Consider the following 16,821-nt stretch of genomic DNA (forward strand, 5'->3'; position numbering starts at 1 on the left):
CAGCACTTTGTTGGATCAAGAGTTGATACAAGTGCAATATATTAGTCGGCCGCATCCCTTAAGATCTCTATGGAGAAAGTAGTTACCTATTATATCAACAGGTTTCTTTATTTTCTGATAGTTAACGGGATTGTAACATAGTCATGAGGCATAAGGAATACATGGAAGATAAATGTCTATCACGTTTATACAGTTATCTCTCCGTAGCCAAGGGGAATCGATTCCAGGACCACCCCCCACCCCACCCCCCGTGGATACCAAAATCCATGGATGTTCCAAGTCCCTTACAGTCCACACTCTGTATCTGCAGATTCAACCAACCTAGGATTTCGATCCTTGGATGAAGATCCCGTATATAGAGAAGGCTGTTATATCTGCATAAATAATTTTTTAAACCAACGATACATGTCTGTCATATATGAAACTCAATCCTTTTAAAAGGCATCTTTCAGGAGTTACACTAAACTTTACAGAATTGGAAAGCATCTTAGATATAACTGGATCCAATCCTCTCCCCCTTGCAGAAAGCTTATCAACAGTAATGCAAGAATTAAAACTCGAAGAGACAAAATTTTCTGCCCTCCTCATTTTTAATATTTCATAAACATATGCTATTTTTTACTTACATCTTGGCTTAATGCCATGAAACTCCTCTGTAGTTCTTTTGCAAACTCCAAGTTATTTGTGACTTCCTGGTACTTAGATACAGCATCCTAAAATAACAAAGAAAGAACCCGACTTTACTGGAAACACAAAGAAACACAAAATTAATTTTCCTATTAAAATTAATGAGCATAAAATCTTAATAAAAATATAACATCTTTACCAGCTGATCTTGATTAAGCCTTTCCCCTTTGTTCATTCGTTCCTGATAATCATCAAGCTTGCCCTATATTAAAAGAATAAAAAATTATATTCCATACTGAAAGTATATACCAGCTTAACCATGCTAAAATAACAAACCCACATAATTCTCTAAGTTTGTCTCAAATCTTGCTATAAATATACTTTTTAGATATACTACAGTTTAAGTTAGTATATAAAATAGCTTTAATTGTGAGTTAAAAAATGAATTTAAATACCCCAGCCATGCTGAATGATACCAAATACTGTTATTATAAGCCAATGAAAAAAACGCTGCTTATTTTTTAGGTTTCTCAAAAAAGATATGCATCAGATGGCCCAGGCATATAATACTCATCCACATAAGTGAGGGCCACAATTGGGTGAAAATCCCAGTTACACCCAAGTGAGCATATCAGACATTTTATTAAGTGTTAAATTTTTGTCCCTCCCTCCCCCTGCCAAAGAATTCATGTAAGTGACATAAAAGAGTTTATTTTTCCTGAATAAACACACATGCATATTGTCTTTGATATGCCTCATTCATTTCCCTTGAACTGAAATAATTTCAAGCTATCATATCACCTACAGGCACAGTACACTAGTCAACAGCTTTTCTTTTATTATTTTCTCACAGATGTCATTAACGTGCGGGGGGGGGGGGGAGAAGTTAAGCCTCTGGTTCAAGGTCATCTCCCTCTCCGCCACCCCTAAGTTGAAAACTTTGGAGGTTTCCTAGGCTACTACTATTAGATAAGCACCCCCTGCCCATCCCCCGCGGAGATACTCAGGTACTGAAGCACAGTTTAAAATTCAGATATTGTTTTAATAAGTTGAAATCTAAATTGAGGGGCGGGGGGGGGGGGGGCGCGGGCGGAATTCCCTGGTGGTCCAGTGGTTAAGACTCCATGCTCCCAATGCAGGGGCCCGGGGTGCCATCCTTGGTAAGGGACCTAGATCCTGCACACAACAACAAAGATCTCACATGCCACAACTAAGAGCCAGCGCAGCCAAATAAATATTTTTTAAAAAAATAAAATAAAATAAAATTTTAAATAATCACAATAAATTACAAACATATATAATACTTTACCCTTAGCAATAATAAAATAATGAAGAAACCAAATACAAAGTAAGGGTCTGATAAAATTCAGAGGCACAGAAACAAGTTTAAAAGCAACGCTAGAAAGGTGTTTTAGGTCAAATGATCCATTTTCTTTATGGCAGAAAAGACAGTAGTCAACTTTCATAGCCATTCTACCCTAAATGAAACAGCCTATCACAATTCCTTAGTTATACGGAAGGTAAATAAAATCAATACAATCATTAAAACATTAAAGGATGATGAAACTATCCAATTTTATTTAGGTGAACTATTTACACAATCAACAAGCTTCCAACTAAACACATATAAAATTCAAGTCTACCAGATGAAAATCAAGATTTTTACACTGATATGACAGGCCTAACCTCATGTGCAAAAGATAAGCTCAACTGCCTCAAACACTCTGAGGATGGAACAAAGACAGTTCATTCATTTTTTTAAAAGGGTAGGCTTATTTTTCTTTAAGAAATAAAAAACAAGTTAAGATTTGCTTTTAATTATGATTTAGGATGTAATAACAGCGTTATAATCTGCATTTCACTATTTAGAAATATACAAATAGAAGATATGCAGACAGAAGGGGGGCCTGAAATTTAGTGTCAGTACACAGTTAAAATTCTAGCAACCAGGCAAAAGAAAAACTACTATTAGCTTATACCTTGCATTTATCATCTTCCCTTTTTATGGTATTATACATTTTTCAAGGAAACTGTTGCTAGATCAGGACATTAATACACAGTGAATGTCCTACATATCCCACAAGGGATAGTTTTTTGTTTTTGGTTTTTTTGGGGTTTTTTTTTTTTTTTTGCAGTACGCGGGCCTCTCACTGTTGTGGTCTCTCCCGTTGCGGAGCACAGGCTCGGGACACACAGGCTCAGCGGCCATGGCTCACGGGCCCCGCCGCTCCGCCGGGGCACGAACCCGCGTCCCCTGCATCGGCAGGCGGACTCCCAACCACTGCGCCACCAGGGAAGCCCAAGGGATAGTTTTATATACCTAGATTTTTTTAAAAAAAAATAAATTTGGGCTTCCCTGGTGGCGCAGTGGTTGGGAGTCCGCCTGCCGATGCAGGGGACGCGGGTTCGTGCCCCGGTCCGGGAGGATCCCACGTGAGCCACTGCCGTGGGGCCTGCGCGTCCGGAGCCTGTGCTCCGCAACGGGAGGGGCCACAGCAGTGAGAGGCCCGCGTACCGCAAAAAAACAAAACAAACAAACAAAATATTTATTTATTTATTTTTGGCTGCGTTGGGTCTTCTTCATTGCCGCACGCAGGCTTTCTCTAGCTGTGGCAAGCGGGGGCTACTTTTCGTTGAGGTGCACGGGCTTCTCATTGTGGTGGCTTCTCTTGTTGCAGAGCACGGGCTCTAGGCGCACGGGCTTCAGTAGCTGTGGCTCGCCGGCTCTAGAGCGCAGGCTCAGTAGTTGTGGTGCCCAGGCTTAGTTACTCTGTGGCATGCAGGATCTTTCCGGACCAGGGCTCAAACCCATGTCCCTCCCCTGCATTGGCAGGAGGATTCTTAACCACTGCGCCACCAGGGAAGCCCTATACCTAGCTTTAACTTTGTCATTTAATGTCTCGAGAACTTAAAACTCCTGAAAAATGCCTATATATATATATATATATACACACACACACACACACACACACACATATACGTATGAAAAACAAAGATTTTTTTAAATGTTAAGAATGGTACCTGAGTGGTACAATTATAGGTGGAATCTTTTTCCTTTTTTTGTACACTTAGATATTCTGCAATAGACATATAATAAAAAATTAAAACCTTGTGCTATATAAAAGATGTTAAGATTGTTAGATTTCAGGATATTGTCAGGACCTTCACCTATAACAATCCTTAAGTATGAATCTATATTATCCTAGGACAAGATATCCTATAGCAGAAAAGCTCCAATTTTCTACACAATAGGAAATTTACTATTCATCTAACCCAGAGATCTATGGCAGATTACATTTTCTAAAGATGGCTCCCACGTACTGTTCTACAATGTGACCTTGGCACTTCCCCATTAAGAACTAATCCAATTCCTCTGCCATTTTATTGAGTGGATGCCAACCAACAGTGTACAGTGGAAGTAATCCCGTATGACTTCCAGGGTTGAGTCATTAACAGCACTGCATCTCTGCCCTGTTTGCTGGTCACTAAAACCAATCATGTTTGGAATCCTGAGCTAACATATAAGAAGTTCAATAACCCCGAGGCTGCCATGCTATGAGGAAGCTAAGCCATGAAGACAGGTCTCATGTAAGAATTCTGGTCAGCAATCCTAGTGTTAAGTCATCCTAGCCCAGGCATCAGACATGTGAGTAAACAAGGCTGAGTCTTCCCAGCTGAGGCCCCAGGCATCATAGAGCAGGTCAACCCCGCTGCATGCCCTGTCTGAATCCCTGACAGGCATCTTCTGTGCTCATGATGCGATGAGGTAAGTGTTGGAGTAATCTGTCACACAGCAATAACTGGAAGGTTAAGAGGTAAATAAACAGAGAAAGCAGCTACTCTGTGAAACTCAGCTTCATAGTACACATCTTCATGGAATACTGTCATCAAAAAAGGATGCAAAAAGACCTCTGTGCAGCCAAAATAAAGATCTATGCATTAAATACAAGTAGAAAAACTGTTCATTTGGGGTTAAAATTGGTAGTATGAACTTAGTCACTACATAAATAAGAACTTGGTTGTCAAACTGACAGATCCAGCATTAACCACAACAAAAACAGAGAGGCAAAGAGGAGTGAAGGACTCCAGACAAACACAGCTTTTTTTCTTCCCTAAGCTAGAACATGGTTCCTAACTTATAAAGTGGTAAAGACAAATTTGTGGTTCCTAACTTATAAAGTGGTAAAGACAAATTCTTTCTCTACTCATATCATCCACATAAAATGAATATTAAGGTTTTTTTTTTCCAGGAGAATGTAGTCATTTTTCTAGCATCAGATATCTTAATCAGAAAGCCTACCACAATATTGATATAACTGAAACCTGCCCTCTTAGATTCTATCTTGAAATATCTATACTGAAAATTCAATTTAGGGTTCCTTTTTCAACTACTGAGCAGCCTGAATGTATTAAAAATTCATTTATAGCACCACATATGAGCAAGATAAAAAATCAGGCCATTTTCCAGACTACTCAGAGTCTCTAAAGCAGAACCATGGGATAGCAGTGGGACAGACATTACCCAGTAAATGTCAAAAGACTATATAGTCACGTAGTACTAAGAAATAATTGTCCCAACAAGTGCTGTCCAGTCCTACTCTCCTGTTTCTTTGTTGCCTATAATAGTTGACAGTGTTTGTTATGTGACAGACCACATTCAAATTTAAAGTATCAGGGAGGCACTATTATCAATCATATTTCATCTAAATGGAAACTGAAAGAATGGGCAATTAAATAACTTGCCTAAGGTCATATATCCCAGAAAAATTATGTGTGCCTCAACACTTGCCCACTCTGTATTCCAGCCACCGCTACATTTCATTTCTGCCCTCCTGCTGCTGTTTTCCTCCTTTTCCTTCTCCAGAATCACAGTACACCCAGATCCTCCATTCTTCCCAAAGATTTTTTCATCACCACCAAAGTTACTTTATTGAAATGTTTTTTAAAAATTCACTATAGGGCTTCCCTGGTGGCGCAGCGGTTGAGAGTCCGCCTGCCGACGCTGGGGACACGGGTTCGTGCCCCGGTCCGGGAAGATCCCACATGCCGCGGAGCGGCTGGGCCTGTGAGCCACGGCCGCTGAGCCTGGGCATCCGGAGCCTGTGCTCTGCAACGGGAGAGGCCACAACAGTGAGAGGCCCGCGTACCGGAAAAAAAAAAAAAATTCACTACAGTGCCATGAGGGTGCCATAAGATAAATATCCAAAATAGCTGTTCTCCAGAGACTTCCTGCCTGTGATAACCAAGAAATTACACAGATGGATAATTTTTAAAATATTTTTAAATTGAACAGTTCAAAAGAAATGGCAAAAGAGATGACAGACTCCAAAAAACCAAAAATTCTTCAACTAGACAACTGTAAACAGTCACAACAAGGAAGATTAGGAGAGACAACATCTTTAGTTCCACTATCTGGGAAACTATGTAACTTTTGTTCTCAATTAAGGGGATCTCCAAACTGAGGCAGAATACTTAAAAATGAAGTCTAAAATAACAAAAGTGGTAAGAATGCCTAGCTATATCTTAAATTATTTTACGTCTCCAGGCCAAATAAATCACTTCTGTAGTATTGAAAGGACCTGTAGAATGACGAATGGAAACACAGAAAGAGAAAGATTTCTCTTCCTCTCATCTTCCCATAATCTTCAGTGGCCCTTCTACACATTATTTCAACTCCCCAATCCCTGCATTCCTGTTCTTCACCTAGAAACATCAGTTCTGACTTTGCCCACACAGTGGTAGGCAGCTGACCCTGCCTCCAATTCACCTTCCACCAATTCAACTGAGACTTAGTTGTTAGTAAAATTCATAGAAGACAGGAAAGGTAGTAAGAATCAAGTTTCTTCAATTTTTAAAGGGAGGTAGAGAGAACATACAGTACAATCCATTGATGATTCATAACAGCTCTCTTCAAATGCTGGAAACCTTCACATGCAGAAGTCTGAGTTGTTACAGAAAACAAAGTAAGTATTAAACAGTGGTGGCAGGGACGTAACTCTAACATCATGAACTTAAAGAGTTGTCCAAAAATGAAATACTTTCACTGAAAAATGAGCATTCTACCAGGCCCTAGAAGAATGATTAATGCAGAAGCTCAATGAATACCTGTCAAGACTGCAGGATTCCTGAACACTGAAGAACAGAAAAAGGATGCTAAACTAGATATTATCTAAGGTCCCACTGTAAGATAATTTTTCAGGCAGATAACTAACCAGGAGTTTAATTTGACAAGATTTTTGTCCAACTGAGAAGAGAAAAAAAAAAAGTTTCTGTAAAAACCTTCATTCCTTGTCCATGGCAGTAAATATGTAGTTAAATCTGAATGAATGGAAGCACCCTAACAGGAAAATGAAAAAGTTTAAAGAGTTTCAGCATCACCTACTTTGAATTATATTCTTATAAAGTCTAAATAAAGCTTGTGCATTTGAAAAACAAATGATCAAAAAAAAAAAGAAGAGAAAAACAAATGATCATAGATAATCTTAACAAGTGTCTTTTGAATTATTAGTTGCTTTAACCAAACTACGCATTAGGATGAGTTGGTACAACTGGTTTATATACTCTGGTGGGAGTATATAAATGTAGAAAGATGTGAACTGTAATTCATTTAAAATGGAGACCAAAGATTTTTTTCCCAATGATTAAAGTATATTTCAGCTATTTCTATGTGTGGATAAGAGTATTAAGGGGAATGCAATGAAATTTCTAATAATTTACAATGGTTCAAATACCAACCTATTTGCCTACTCATCAACTTTACTCACTTAAAAAAATCCTTCAGGAAAAATCCCATTTCAATAAAAAACAGTGCAAGTAAACAGTACAAAATGTACAAAAAGCATTTTCCCCCTCATGGATTAATCCATTTTAACACGGTTTTACTGATGAAACTACAAATACTTCTATGTAATGATTTACCCAAACTAGCAAATACTGATTTAGCATATGCCCTATGCAAGGCACGGTGTGATGTTAGTAATAGTCTCTGCCCTCCAGGAGCTTACCACCTATTTAGAAAAATACATAAGGTAAGAACATAAGGCAATATAAAAATGTAAAGGAAGTGTACAGACAATGGGTAGCCCAGAAGTTAAAGGAAGCAGACTGCATGGTCAAGAAGCATACCTTCCCCTTTCCCCAGGAAATACCAATTCTGAACTCTGCTCAATAAGGTCTCTTTCATCTATGTTTTTACACTCATGCTCTATCCAACAAAAGCACTGGTATATAGCTAGTGGGAGAAATAAAAAGATGAGAAGTCAAGCACCTTATAATTCCAACTTTGGCTGACATTCTCTTCTGCTACTCCTCTCATTCGTCTCTACTGCATACATACTATTCATTTCCTCCCCCAAAAGAAACCAATTATTAAAAAATATCCAGAAGCTTGCAAGACAAGAATTAAGATGTAAAGGTTGACACACCTCTGATTTCTCTACTGGTGACGCTATCCCCAAATCTTCTGGTCTATAACATACCAAATTTGAGGAGACTGGCAAATGTGCATTTGGGGCTTACCTAAGCACAAAGAGAAACTTCAGAGTTTAAACTTTAAGAGTTCATTTCATTACAACAATAGGGATGTCTCAGTGATACCTGGTACAATGGGACTTCAGCTGTACTGCTAGTTGCTGGAGCCCATTACCTAGACAGCCTACAAACACAAATTTAACAATGAGACGTTAATAAAGGTCTATCAAAGAAAAAATTGAAAGGTTTTTTCTTTTGCTTTCAGCGTTTTTAAACAGAGGAACTCTTAACATTAAAGTATTTGAAGTAAAAGGCTTTACTTGGTTCTACAGGATCAGCTTAAACATGAAAAATTACACTTACGTTGCAGAGCATTACAAATTCTAATTATCCCTCTAAAACATCACAAGAGACCTTGGAATTCACCCATTTCAACCTGGGTCATTTTACATGAGCATCTCAATTTCCTCTTCTGTAAAATAAATTGGAATAAATTCTCAGATGGCTTTAAGCTCTTAAAATATCTTAGATTCTGTAATAGTATGAAAATAAAATTAAGGCCATATTGTTTAAGTTTAAACTTTTGTAAGTATTTATTAATTTTTTTTAAAGATGAAGTAGTACTAGGCTAATCCTCATCTAGTTCTAAATGTAAACTAAGAAATTAATTACGTAAAATTATGACAAATTGTATGCTTAATCTCTAAGTCACACAAAATGTATTCTGATAGAAATATCTGCCACATGGGAATGATCCTAGAGTAAAGTAATATGGCCAGGTTAAGACAATACATTCTCATTATCATGCTTAGGACTCTACTCTCATTCTAGGAAAAGGTAGTGATGTTATCACATGATGGAATTCACACCTTTTCCTTTCCAAATCCAAATTTTAAACACTTCTCTATGTCACACACTCACAGAGCACACCCAGACAGGCAGAGAGAAACAAATTAAGCATTATACTTTTTTTCTCTGTGACAAGGTGAAGGCAAAACATAGTAATCTTGCCCTCTGCATTGCAGAGGAATAGTTCATGCAACCAATGGAGAAACCAACACATCAGAGATTTTAACTGTCAACAAAAACTTCAGATGTTATCCCCAAGAAAAGATTTTGCTTATAAAACAATTATGAATGCTTTTGTTCAAAATACTTAAAAGAATTCTGTACAACAGCTGCACTGCACTGCACTTCTAAATAGAGGCATACTGCATTGCTCTGGAAAGAAATGTTATCCTTTCTAACACTGATAGCATCCTTTTTCAGAATAATGTTAACTGCAAAGATATAAAGAGCAAAAAGACGTTAGGAAGTATGAAAAACAGTATACTTTGGCTATCACTTCTGGTCACCTATTGGTTACAAAACTGCCAGGCCATTGTGTTAGACAACACTGATTAATCTTTCACCTCCCGAAGTCACCACTGTCTGAACTTAATGTATCTGAAAAGAGTACAACAATTTTAAATGTCATCTATTAAAACGTCCTCTATTCTACATCAAAACTGATTACATCTTACCATATAAATGAGCTCTCTCGAGTTAAAATTAAGACCTGGTTTCAAAATATCATCTTGCATAGCCTAGGGCCCAGTTCTATGCCAAGAAACTGATGAAGAAAACTAGGCAATCACTCAATTCATTATTACTTGTCCTTTAATCAGGTGAAAGATTGGTGAATGGAGTTTTACACTTGACTTTTTATTACAGCTGCATTTCTTCTCTATGCTAAACACTCATGAAGTCTTTATAAGCCCAAATTTCAAAAAACCACCAGGCCATTTAGTTGCATTACATAATAGGATCATATTTCATCAAAGCTAAGCATGCATTCTCACTGGACAGATGCTTAGCTTTCCTCTAATGGCTCAACTTACTAAAAAATTAACAAATAACTTTGTTTTTTCAATGAAGTGCAATAAAATTATTCCAACTCTCTATGTCTCGTTGTGATGTTACTTATCAAGCAATAATTTTTATCAGAATACTTGATTTTAGAATCCCTGGAAAAAGGCATTTTGTCCAGAAGGCTCCTATGAAAAGGTCAAAACTAAAATACTACTCAAATATAACTTGCTTAAGGAACTGAAGTAAAAAGGAATCCAGTTATAAATAGTCTCTTCCTTTACTCCACAAGCATTTCTAAAAAGGTTCAAAACTACTTTGTAAAGTAAATCCTACTTTAGGTGTGTTAGAAATGCTCACTGTTAAAAAATGAAGCACAGTTAAATCCTTTCATACAGTAACTCATCTAGATATAGAAAAAATTCCATTTAAACTAGGAACTAGATGTGCTGAGAGGAAAACCCAAATGCCTTGAGTTTCTCAAAAAGTAAAACCTATAGTTTTAATAGTAATTAAGTCACAACATCAGTACTGTCAACTCAACTAGTTAACATGTGGCTCAGTCTATTATCAAAACGCCTCACTTAACTGTCATTTGACATTTCCGCTATCTAGCAACCAAACACTGAGAAGACAGAAGATATGAAATTCATTTCTTACTTTGTGTAGTACGTTAAATCTCCATCACTACAAGGGAATTTTTCAGTATTTACTAGCCTAGTCTATAATCTCTGCAATAATAATTACATTACTTTCTCCTCTATAATTGGGGGGAGGGGGTAGGCAATATACAGTAATACAAACCTATACATGTGAATGACCAGTCATGGTTCAGGGCCTCACAGGGCTTATGAAACTAGATTTCTAATTTTTTCAGATGCATACTAGAATCTAACAGCCACCTCACAACTAAGGTACCTGCTAATCAGTGCTTGATTTTTATTATAAACACCTTACAAGAATCGTTTTTCAGCCATTAAAATATAAATATCTATATTAAGATGTCCACACTTAAAATATTACATCATTAATATTTATCTTCTGATTCCCACCCTAGAAGAAAACAGATTTCTTAGGAATTCTGAAAACAAAAACCATTCAAGCAACAACCAGATTGAGAGGATTATTTGCTGCATTAAGATATTTTTAAAAGGTACCTAAGTCTCAATTTCAAATACAGATTACAAAAACTAAATCAGATGGCAGACTCAGAAGACACTGGTCTTGGGCGTGCTTTTCCTATTACACATTTGAATGCAGCTCCTTAACAATTAAAATGCTTTTGTTGCTTTGTTAATACTGATAAATCTACTATTTAAATCATTTATAATAAACCACACAAAAGACAGAATTTTAAAACTCTAAAAATGTTTTAAAACTCCCCCCAAAATGTAAAATGAATCATTAAACACGCAATTAAAATAATTAAGGCCTAAATATCACCAGTGTTCTTCAAGTTATTTCCCAGAGCCCAAATTTTAGCCAAGTAGTTACGATCTCAACATCTTAAGTAACACTATTAGGTGTCTGGCTAATTAAACATTTTAAAATGACTTCTTCAAAATTCAAGATGCTGTAATAAATGTTTTACTAGAGGCAGACAAGCAGAACCTATTAAATGAAAGTTATTTTCTTAAGGTAAAATGCAAAAGTTTGCCTAATAGTCACAGGTGTAATTACCCCATTTTTGTACTACTGATTCGTTTTCCCTTTCCACCTCCAACCTTACTGAAGGACACACACACACACACACACACACACACACGTCCCTCTAAACTGAGCTGGCACAGTCCTGCGCTGAAAGCATAAAACAAAAGGCCAACTTGAAGACAAACCTCACTGTGTGACCTAGACTGGCTGAACACTGAATCCAAAAAATTGTGGGTGTGGCTCGATTTTTCTTTTTGGTGGGGGATTGAGGGAGGCCAGTTGGGGCCGCTGCCTGGTCTCTGCCCTCCCCCTCTGCTTTCGCTTTGTGCTCACAATGCAGCTCCTGTAAAGCTCTTCCCTCTCCCCGCAGCCGCCGCCATGTTAGACGCGCTCTCCATGTGCCCAGAGACCCAGCGAGCCCCTCCGTCTAACCCGGACCCACCCCCCCTCCCCCGAGTCCCGATCGGTACAGCCTCCCTCCCATCCCTCTTTATAGTGTCCCAGAGGGACAAAAAGCCGCTGCAAAAAATCTTCCCGGGATCGAGTGGAGCGTGAGGCTCGCGGGGGCACCCAGACAATTGAAACAAAGAAGGCAACGTTAAGGGCGCCCGTCAGATGGGGGCGGGAGTAGCAAATCGAAGACGACCTCTAGAAGGGCCCGATGGAGAAGCCATCCTCCGTCCACTTTCCTCCCAACGGATAAGAGGGGCCACGGCGCAGGCCTCAAGTACCTGGTAACGGAGCGGACAAGCCCCAAGGATACAGGACGCAGGCCACCCCAACTCCACGAGGCGGTCGGGTGGACCCTGAACGCCCCCCACCCCGGGACCTCTTCATTTTCCCCCGCTGACCCCTCGAAGAAATGGGGCCTCGGCCACGGAGAGAGGGGCATCCATCGCACAGTTGCGCCCGGCGACGGCACAGGCCCCCACCCTCACACAACCCAGTCCCAAAGACCAAGGGCCCGGCCCCCAGCACGAGGAGAGTCATAAAGAGACCTGGGGGCCAGCGCCGCGTCCGGGTCAGGGTCAGGTGACAAGCACCTCCCCGCGGAGCCCGCTCTCTGCGCACGAAGCTCCGGTTTACTGGGGAGGCCGGGCTTGGGGGCTGGGGGCCGGGTGGAGGGGAAGCGTCCGAGACGGGGAGAGTGAAGGCTGCGGTAGTCGGGGTCGGAGCATCAAACCCCCCCTTCCCCGCCAACTCGTGGCACCTTTTTCTTCTCCAGGTTCCGAAGTTTCTTGTCGATCACCCCGAGAATCTGCTTCATGGCCTCGGTCTGGACAGCGCCGGTGCCGGTCGTGGGGTGTTGAGAAGCCGGCGCGGCGGCCCCGGCCCCCGCCTCACTCCCGGTGGAACCCGAAGGAGGTGGCGGTCCGGACGACTTGCTGCCGCTTCCGCTGTGGCTGGTGGCCGAGGGCATCTTGAGACCGTAAGGAGAGAGAAGAAAAAACGGGAGGAAGGACAAGAGCGGCGAGTCAGGCGGCGGACGGGGCGAGACGCGGGACAAAACGCGTAGCGGGCGGGAGCTTGCGCGAGCGGGTGGGGGCGGGGACGGGGATGGGGCCGGGGCCGGCGCGCGCCGCCGGGGCAGGAAGGGGCCGCGGGCGCGCGCGCGACCCGCCAGCGGGGCGCCCGGACGGGCCTCGCCCCGCCCCCCGCCCCTCCCCCGCGCGGGCTGCCGGCTCGGCCTACCCGCCCCGGGGCACCGAGGCTCGCGCCGGGGGCGGGGCCTCGCAGGGCCAGCCGCCAACGGCCAAAGCAACGGTCCCCACCGGGGAGGGCCGGCTCTCGCCGCCCTGCGAAGAAGGGAGGGAAGAGAGAGGTCGGGGCGGAGAAGGGTGAAGAAGGGCACTGGAAATGACCGGGGGGTGGGGGAGGGGGAGACTTGAGGAGCGAGCCCCTCGCGAAGATCCAGCCGATTCGGAGGTAAAGGACACTCCGGGCAGCGGCCCGCTTCCCCTTCAGCGCCTTGGTCCGGGGTGGCGCTCACCGTGCACGCGCGGAGGCCGCTGGAGATCCCGAGTGGGCGGCTGAGGGGGCAAAGGTGGCGGTGCGTTCCGAGCAGTGTCGTGCGCTCCTTGGGCACAGGCCGCTGCGCCCGGTCCCCGCTGCACCGAGAGCCGCTGCTAGTGAGGCGGAGAACCGGGAGCGGGAGGGACTTAGGCAGCCAGCCCTCTGGGGCGGAGGGGGCGGGAGAAGCGGCGGGCGGGGGCCTTCGCGGCCGCTCGGGCTGCCCGGCGCGAACGCCTGCGGGGAAGGGCCCGCCCGGCCTCCCGCCCGCCCTGCCCAAGCCCCTGGCCTGGGGCGCGGCCGCCCGGTGCAGCTCGGCACGGCCCCCGGGAGGCTGCCAGAGCGGTGCCTGCAGTTTTGGGCGAAATCGAAGCTAGGGTCCTTCAGGCGAAGTCGCTTGACGTCCAAACGGGGACAATAGGTGTCAAGCCGCTGGATCTGGAGCTGGCGACTTCCCTGCGAAGAGCCCTTATTGGGTGGGGGTTGGAGGGGTCGGGGCGGCGGGGGGGGCAAAGGTTTCCGCAAGTGAGGGGTGCGTGAGGGTGGGTGGTGCAGTCCCACCTTCTAGAATTCCTTCTGTATGCAGAGCATGCAAACTCCCACACCCCGAAAGGTCTGAAGACAAGTTGCCACTTCCCCCACAAAACAATCACCTGGTAACCTAGGAGGTCTCTGTAGAACGCGTTTGAAATGAGCAAGATGGATTTTTTTTTTTTAAGTCTTAAAACTCTGGACTCATGTGAAAAATAATATTCAGCTCCCTTAAGATGACATGTACTCAACAGGCCTGAGTATTACGAATCAGACTTTTTTCCTTTTGTTTTAGATTTACCTAAAACTTAAGAGAATGTTAAATGAAACCGAGACATCTTTTTTTATTTTTCTCCAAGAGAATTATTACAGCCTTGTAATAAGGCTGTGAACGGTGAACAAAAAAGAGGCCAAGTGCTGGAAGAAAATGTATTAAAAGGAATATAATCAGTGGGAAAGTCATCAACATAATGTATGACAACAGTAAATGACCAATTTATAATTTAAATTTCCTGAAAAGGGGATTTAGAAAAGGATTCTACCAAACCACTGTTCCCTGGGAATAAAATGAGTAATACTGGTTAGCACAGTGTATCCTGAGGGAGCCTAGAGAAATAGCAGCAGCCTGCAGCCTCAAGATATTCCAGTTAACTGCAGTCTGTTATCTATTCATTCAAATATTCATAGAGTACCTATGTCTTAGGAACTCTGTAATGCTAGGGACTGTGAACAAAACAAAAAAATTCTATATTCATGGAGCTTACATTGTAAGTGGAGAGAAAAGTAAATAGTGGAGAGGTAGAGAAAAAAAATAGGGTGGTCAGGAAGAGCCTTACTGAGTGACATTTGAGCCAACACTGAAGGAAGTGAGGAAGAAGGTCACGCACTTATCTTGGAGGAAGAATTTTCCAGGTAGAGGGAAAACCAAGTGCCCAGGATCTGAGATGGGAGTGTGCTTGGTGGGTTCAAGGGACAGCAAGGAGGCCACAGTGGCTAGAGCAGAGTAGGAGATGAGGTCAAAGACAAAAGAGGGCCAGTCAGGTAAAACCTGATAGGCCATTGTAAGGACTTTGGCTTTTACTGAGTGAAATGGGGAGTCACTGCGTGCATAGTCTTAAGCAGAGGAGTAACATGATCAACCTGTGTCTTAAACCCTCTTGCTGCTATATAAAGAATTTACAGTAAGTGTGTATTAGAAGTGAGAGGGAGGGTGGAGCAAGCGCAGAAGCTGGGAGCCCAATTAGGAGGCTGGTGAAATAATCCAGCCCAGAGATGGTGGTGGACAAGGTCAAAGTGTTACAGTAAAGGTGGTGACAAGTGGTTGGATGCTTTATAGTTATGATAGTAGAACCAAAAGGATTTGCTAACCAGTTAGGTGTGAGTGAAGTCAAAGTGGACCTGAGGTTATTCAAGACTTAAGCACATGAACTGTGCTTGGCACTAAGCTAAACACTATGCTAAGCCTAGGGCTAAAAAGGGAGATTAGAATCCTTCAGCTCAGAGCAGCAATTAGTGTACTCAGCCTGACCACTAATCACTATCAAAATCTCAGGCCTCGGGGCTTACCCGGTGGGGTGGCGCAGTGGTTAAGAATCCGCCTGCCAATGCAGGGAACACGGGTTTGATCCCTGGTCCGGGAAGATCCCACATGCCGCGGAACAACAAGGCTCACGTGCCACAACTACTGAGCCTGCGCTCTAGAGCCCGTGAACCACAACTACTGAAGCCCGTGCGCGCCTAGAGGCCGTGCTTTGCAACAAGAGAAGCCACCGCAATGAGAAGCTCACGCACCACAACCAAGGGTAGCCCCTGCTGCCGCAACTAGAAAAAGCCTGAGGACAGCGATGAAGACCCAAGTAGCCAAAAATAAATAATTAATTAATTAAATTTAAAAAAATCTCAGGCCCCACCTCAAATCTACTGAGGTAAATCTGCATTTTAACAAGCTCCTCAGCCAATTTGTATGCCTGGTGAAGTTTGGGGGAAAAAAAAGTTACTGCTTTTTTAGAACTTGATCACTGTCTTTAAGATCAGACACGAACTACACTACCAGACAAATTCTTCCCAAACCTACAGAATCAAAAATTCTGAGGGTAAAACCCAGCAATCTGTGCCCTCTGGGTGATTCTGATGCCTGCTAACATATGAGAACCAATGACTTGCCGACCTTTGGTGATTCAGGTTTGAGCTGAAGAGGCCTTGTGATTAGGTGTTAAGAAGGAAAGGCCTTTTCTGCCTTTCTTTCGCACATTATGAAATAGTAGTTACTGAAACAAAGATTCTGGCCAGTTAAATTAGGCTTGAAGAAAAGAGAAAGTGCATTGTTGAGAGGGAGCAGGATAGATGACAACACAGATGATGAAGACTCATTTGGGGGTTCATGTCACAGCTGACAGTATATCAAGATAGGCTAGGTTATGCTGCAGTAACAATCCTGAAACCTCTGTGACTTAAAATAGGGATCTGCAAAATATAGTCCCTGGGCCAAGTGGCCCTCTGTCTGCTTTTGTAAATAGTTTGGGGATGGGGGAGATACAGCTACATCCATTCAGGTACATGTTTTTTCATGGCCGATTTCATGCCACAGGACAGCAAAGTTGAGTAGTAGTGATAGAGACATTATGATGGGCAAAACCTAAAATACTATCTCACCCTTTACAGAAGAAGTTTGCCAATCCCTGGCTT

At 42.6% G+C, this 16,821-nt stretch overlaps 1 protein-coding gene across 1 annotated transcript in view; it reads right to left on the reverse strand.

Annotated features, from left to right (window-relative positions):
• Window positions 1-13,777, reverse strand: part of CAPRIN1 (cell cycle associated protein 1) — a 37,419-nt gene extending 23,642 nt beyond the window's left edge. Inside the window, exons 1-4 of the mRNA XM_030864753.2 lie at window positions 13,586-13,777; window positions 12,806-13,015; window positions 827-889; window positions 627-713 (exon numbers count right to left, since the gene is read on the reverse strand). Coding sequence (XP_030720613.1) covers window positions 627-713; window positions 827-889; window positions 12,806-13,015 — 360 coding nt within the window. The 5' untranslated portion in view covers window positions 13,586-13,777. The remainder of the gene's footprint in view (window positions 1-626; window positions 714-826; window positions 890-12,805; window positions 13,016-13,585) is intronic.
• Between the last annotated feature and the right edge of the window lie 3,044 nt (window positions 13,778-16,821).

The sequence above is a fragment of the Globicephala melas genome, chromosome 8 (assembly GCF_963455315.2).
Source record: "Globicephala melas chromosome 8, mGloMel1.2, whole genome shotgun sequence".
Taxonomy (NCBI): domain Eukaryota; kingdom Metazoa; phylum Chordata; class Mammalia; order Artiodactyla; family Delphinidae; genus Globicephala; species Globicephala melas.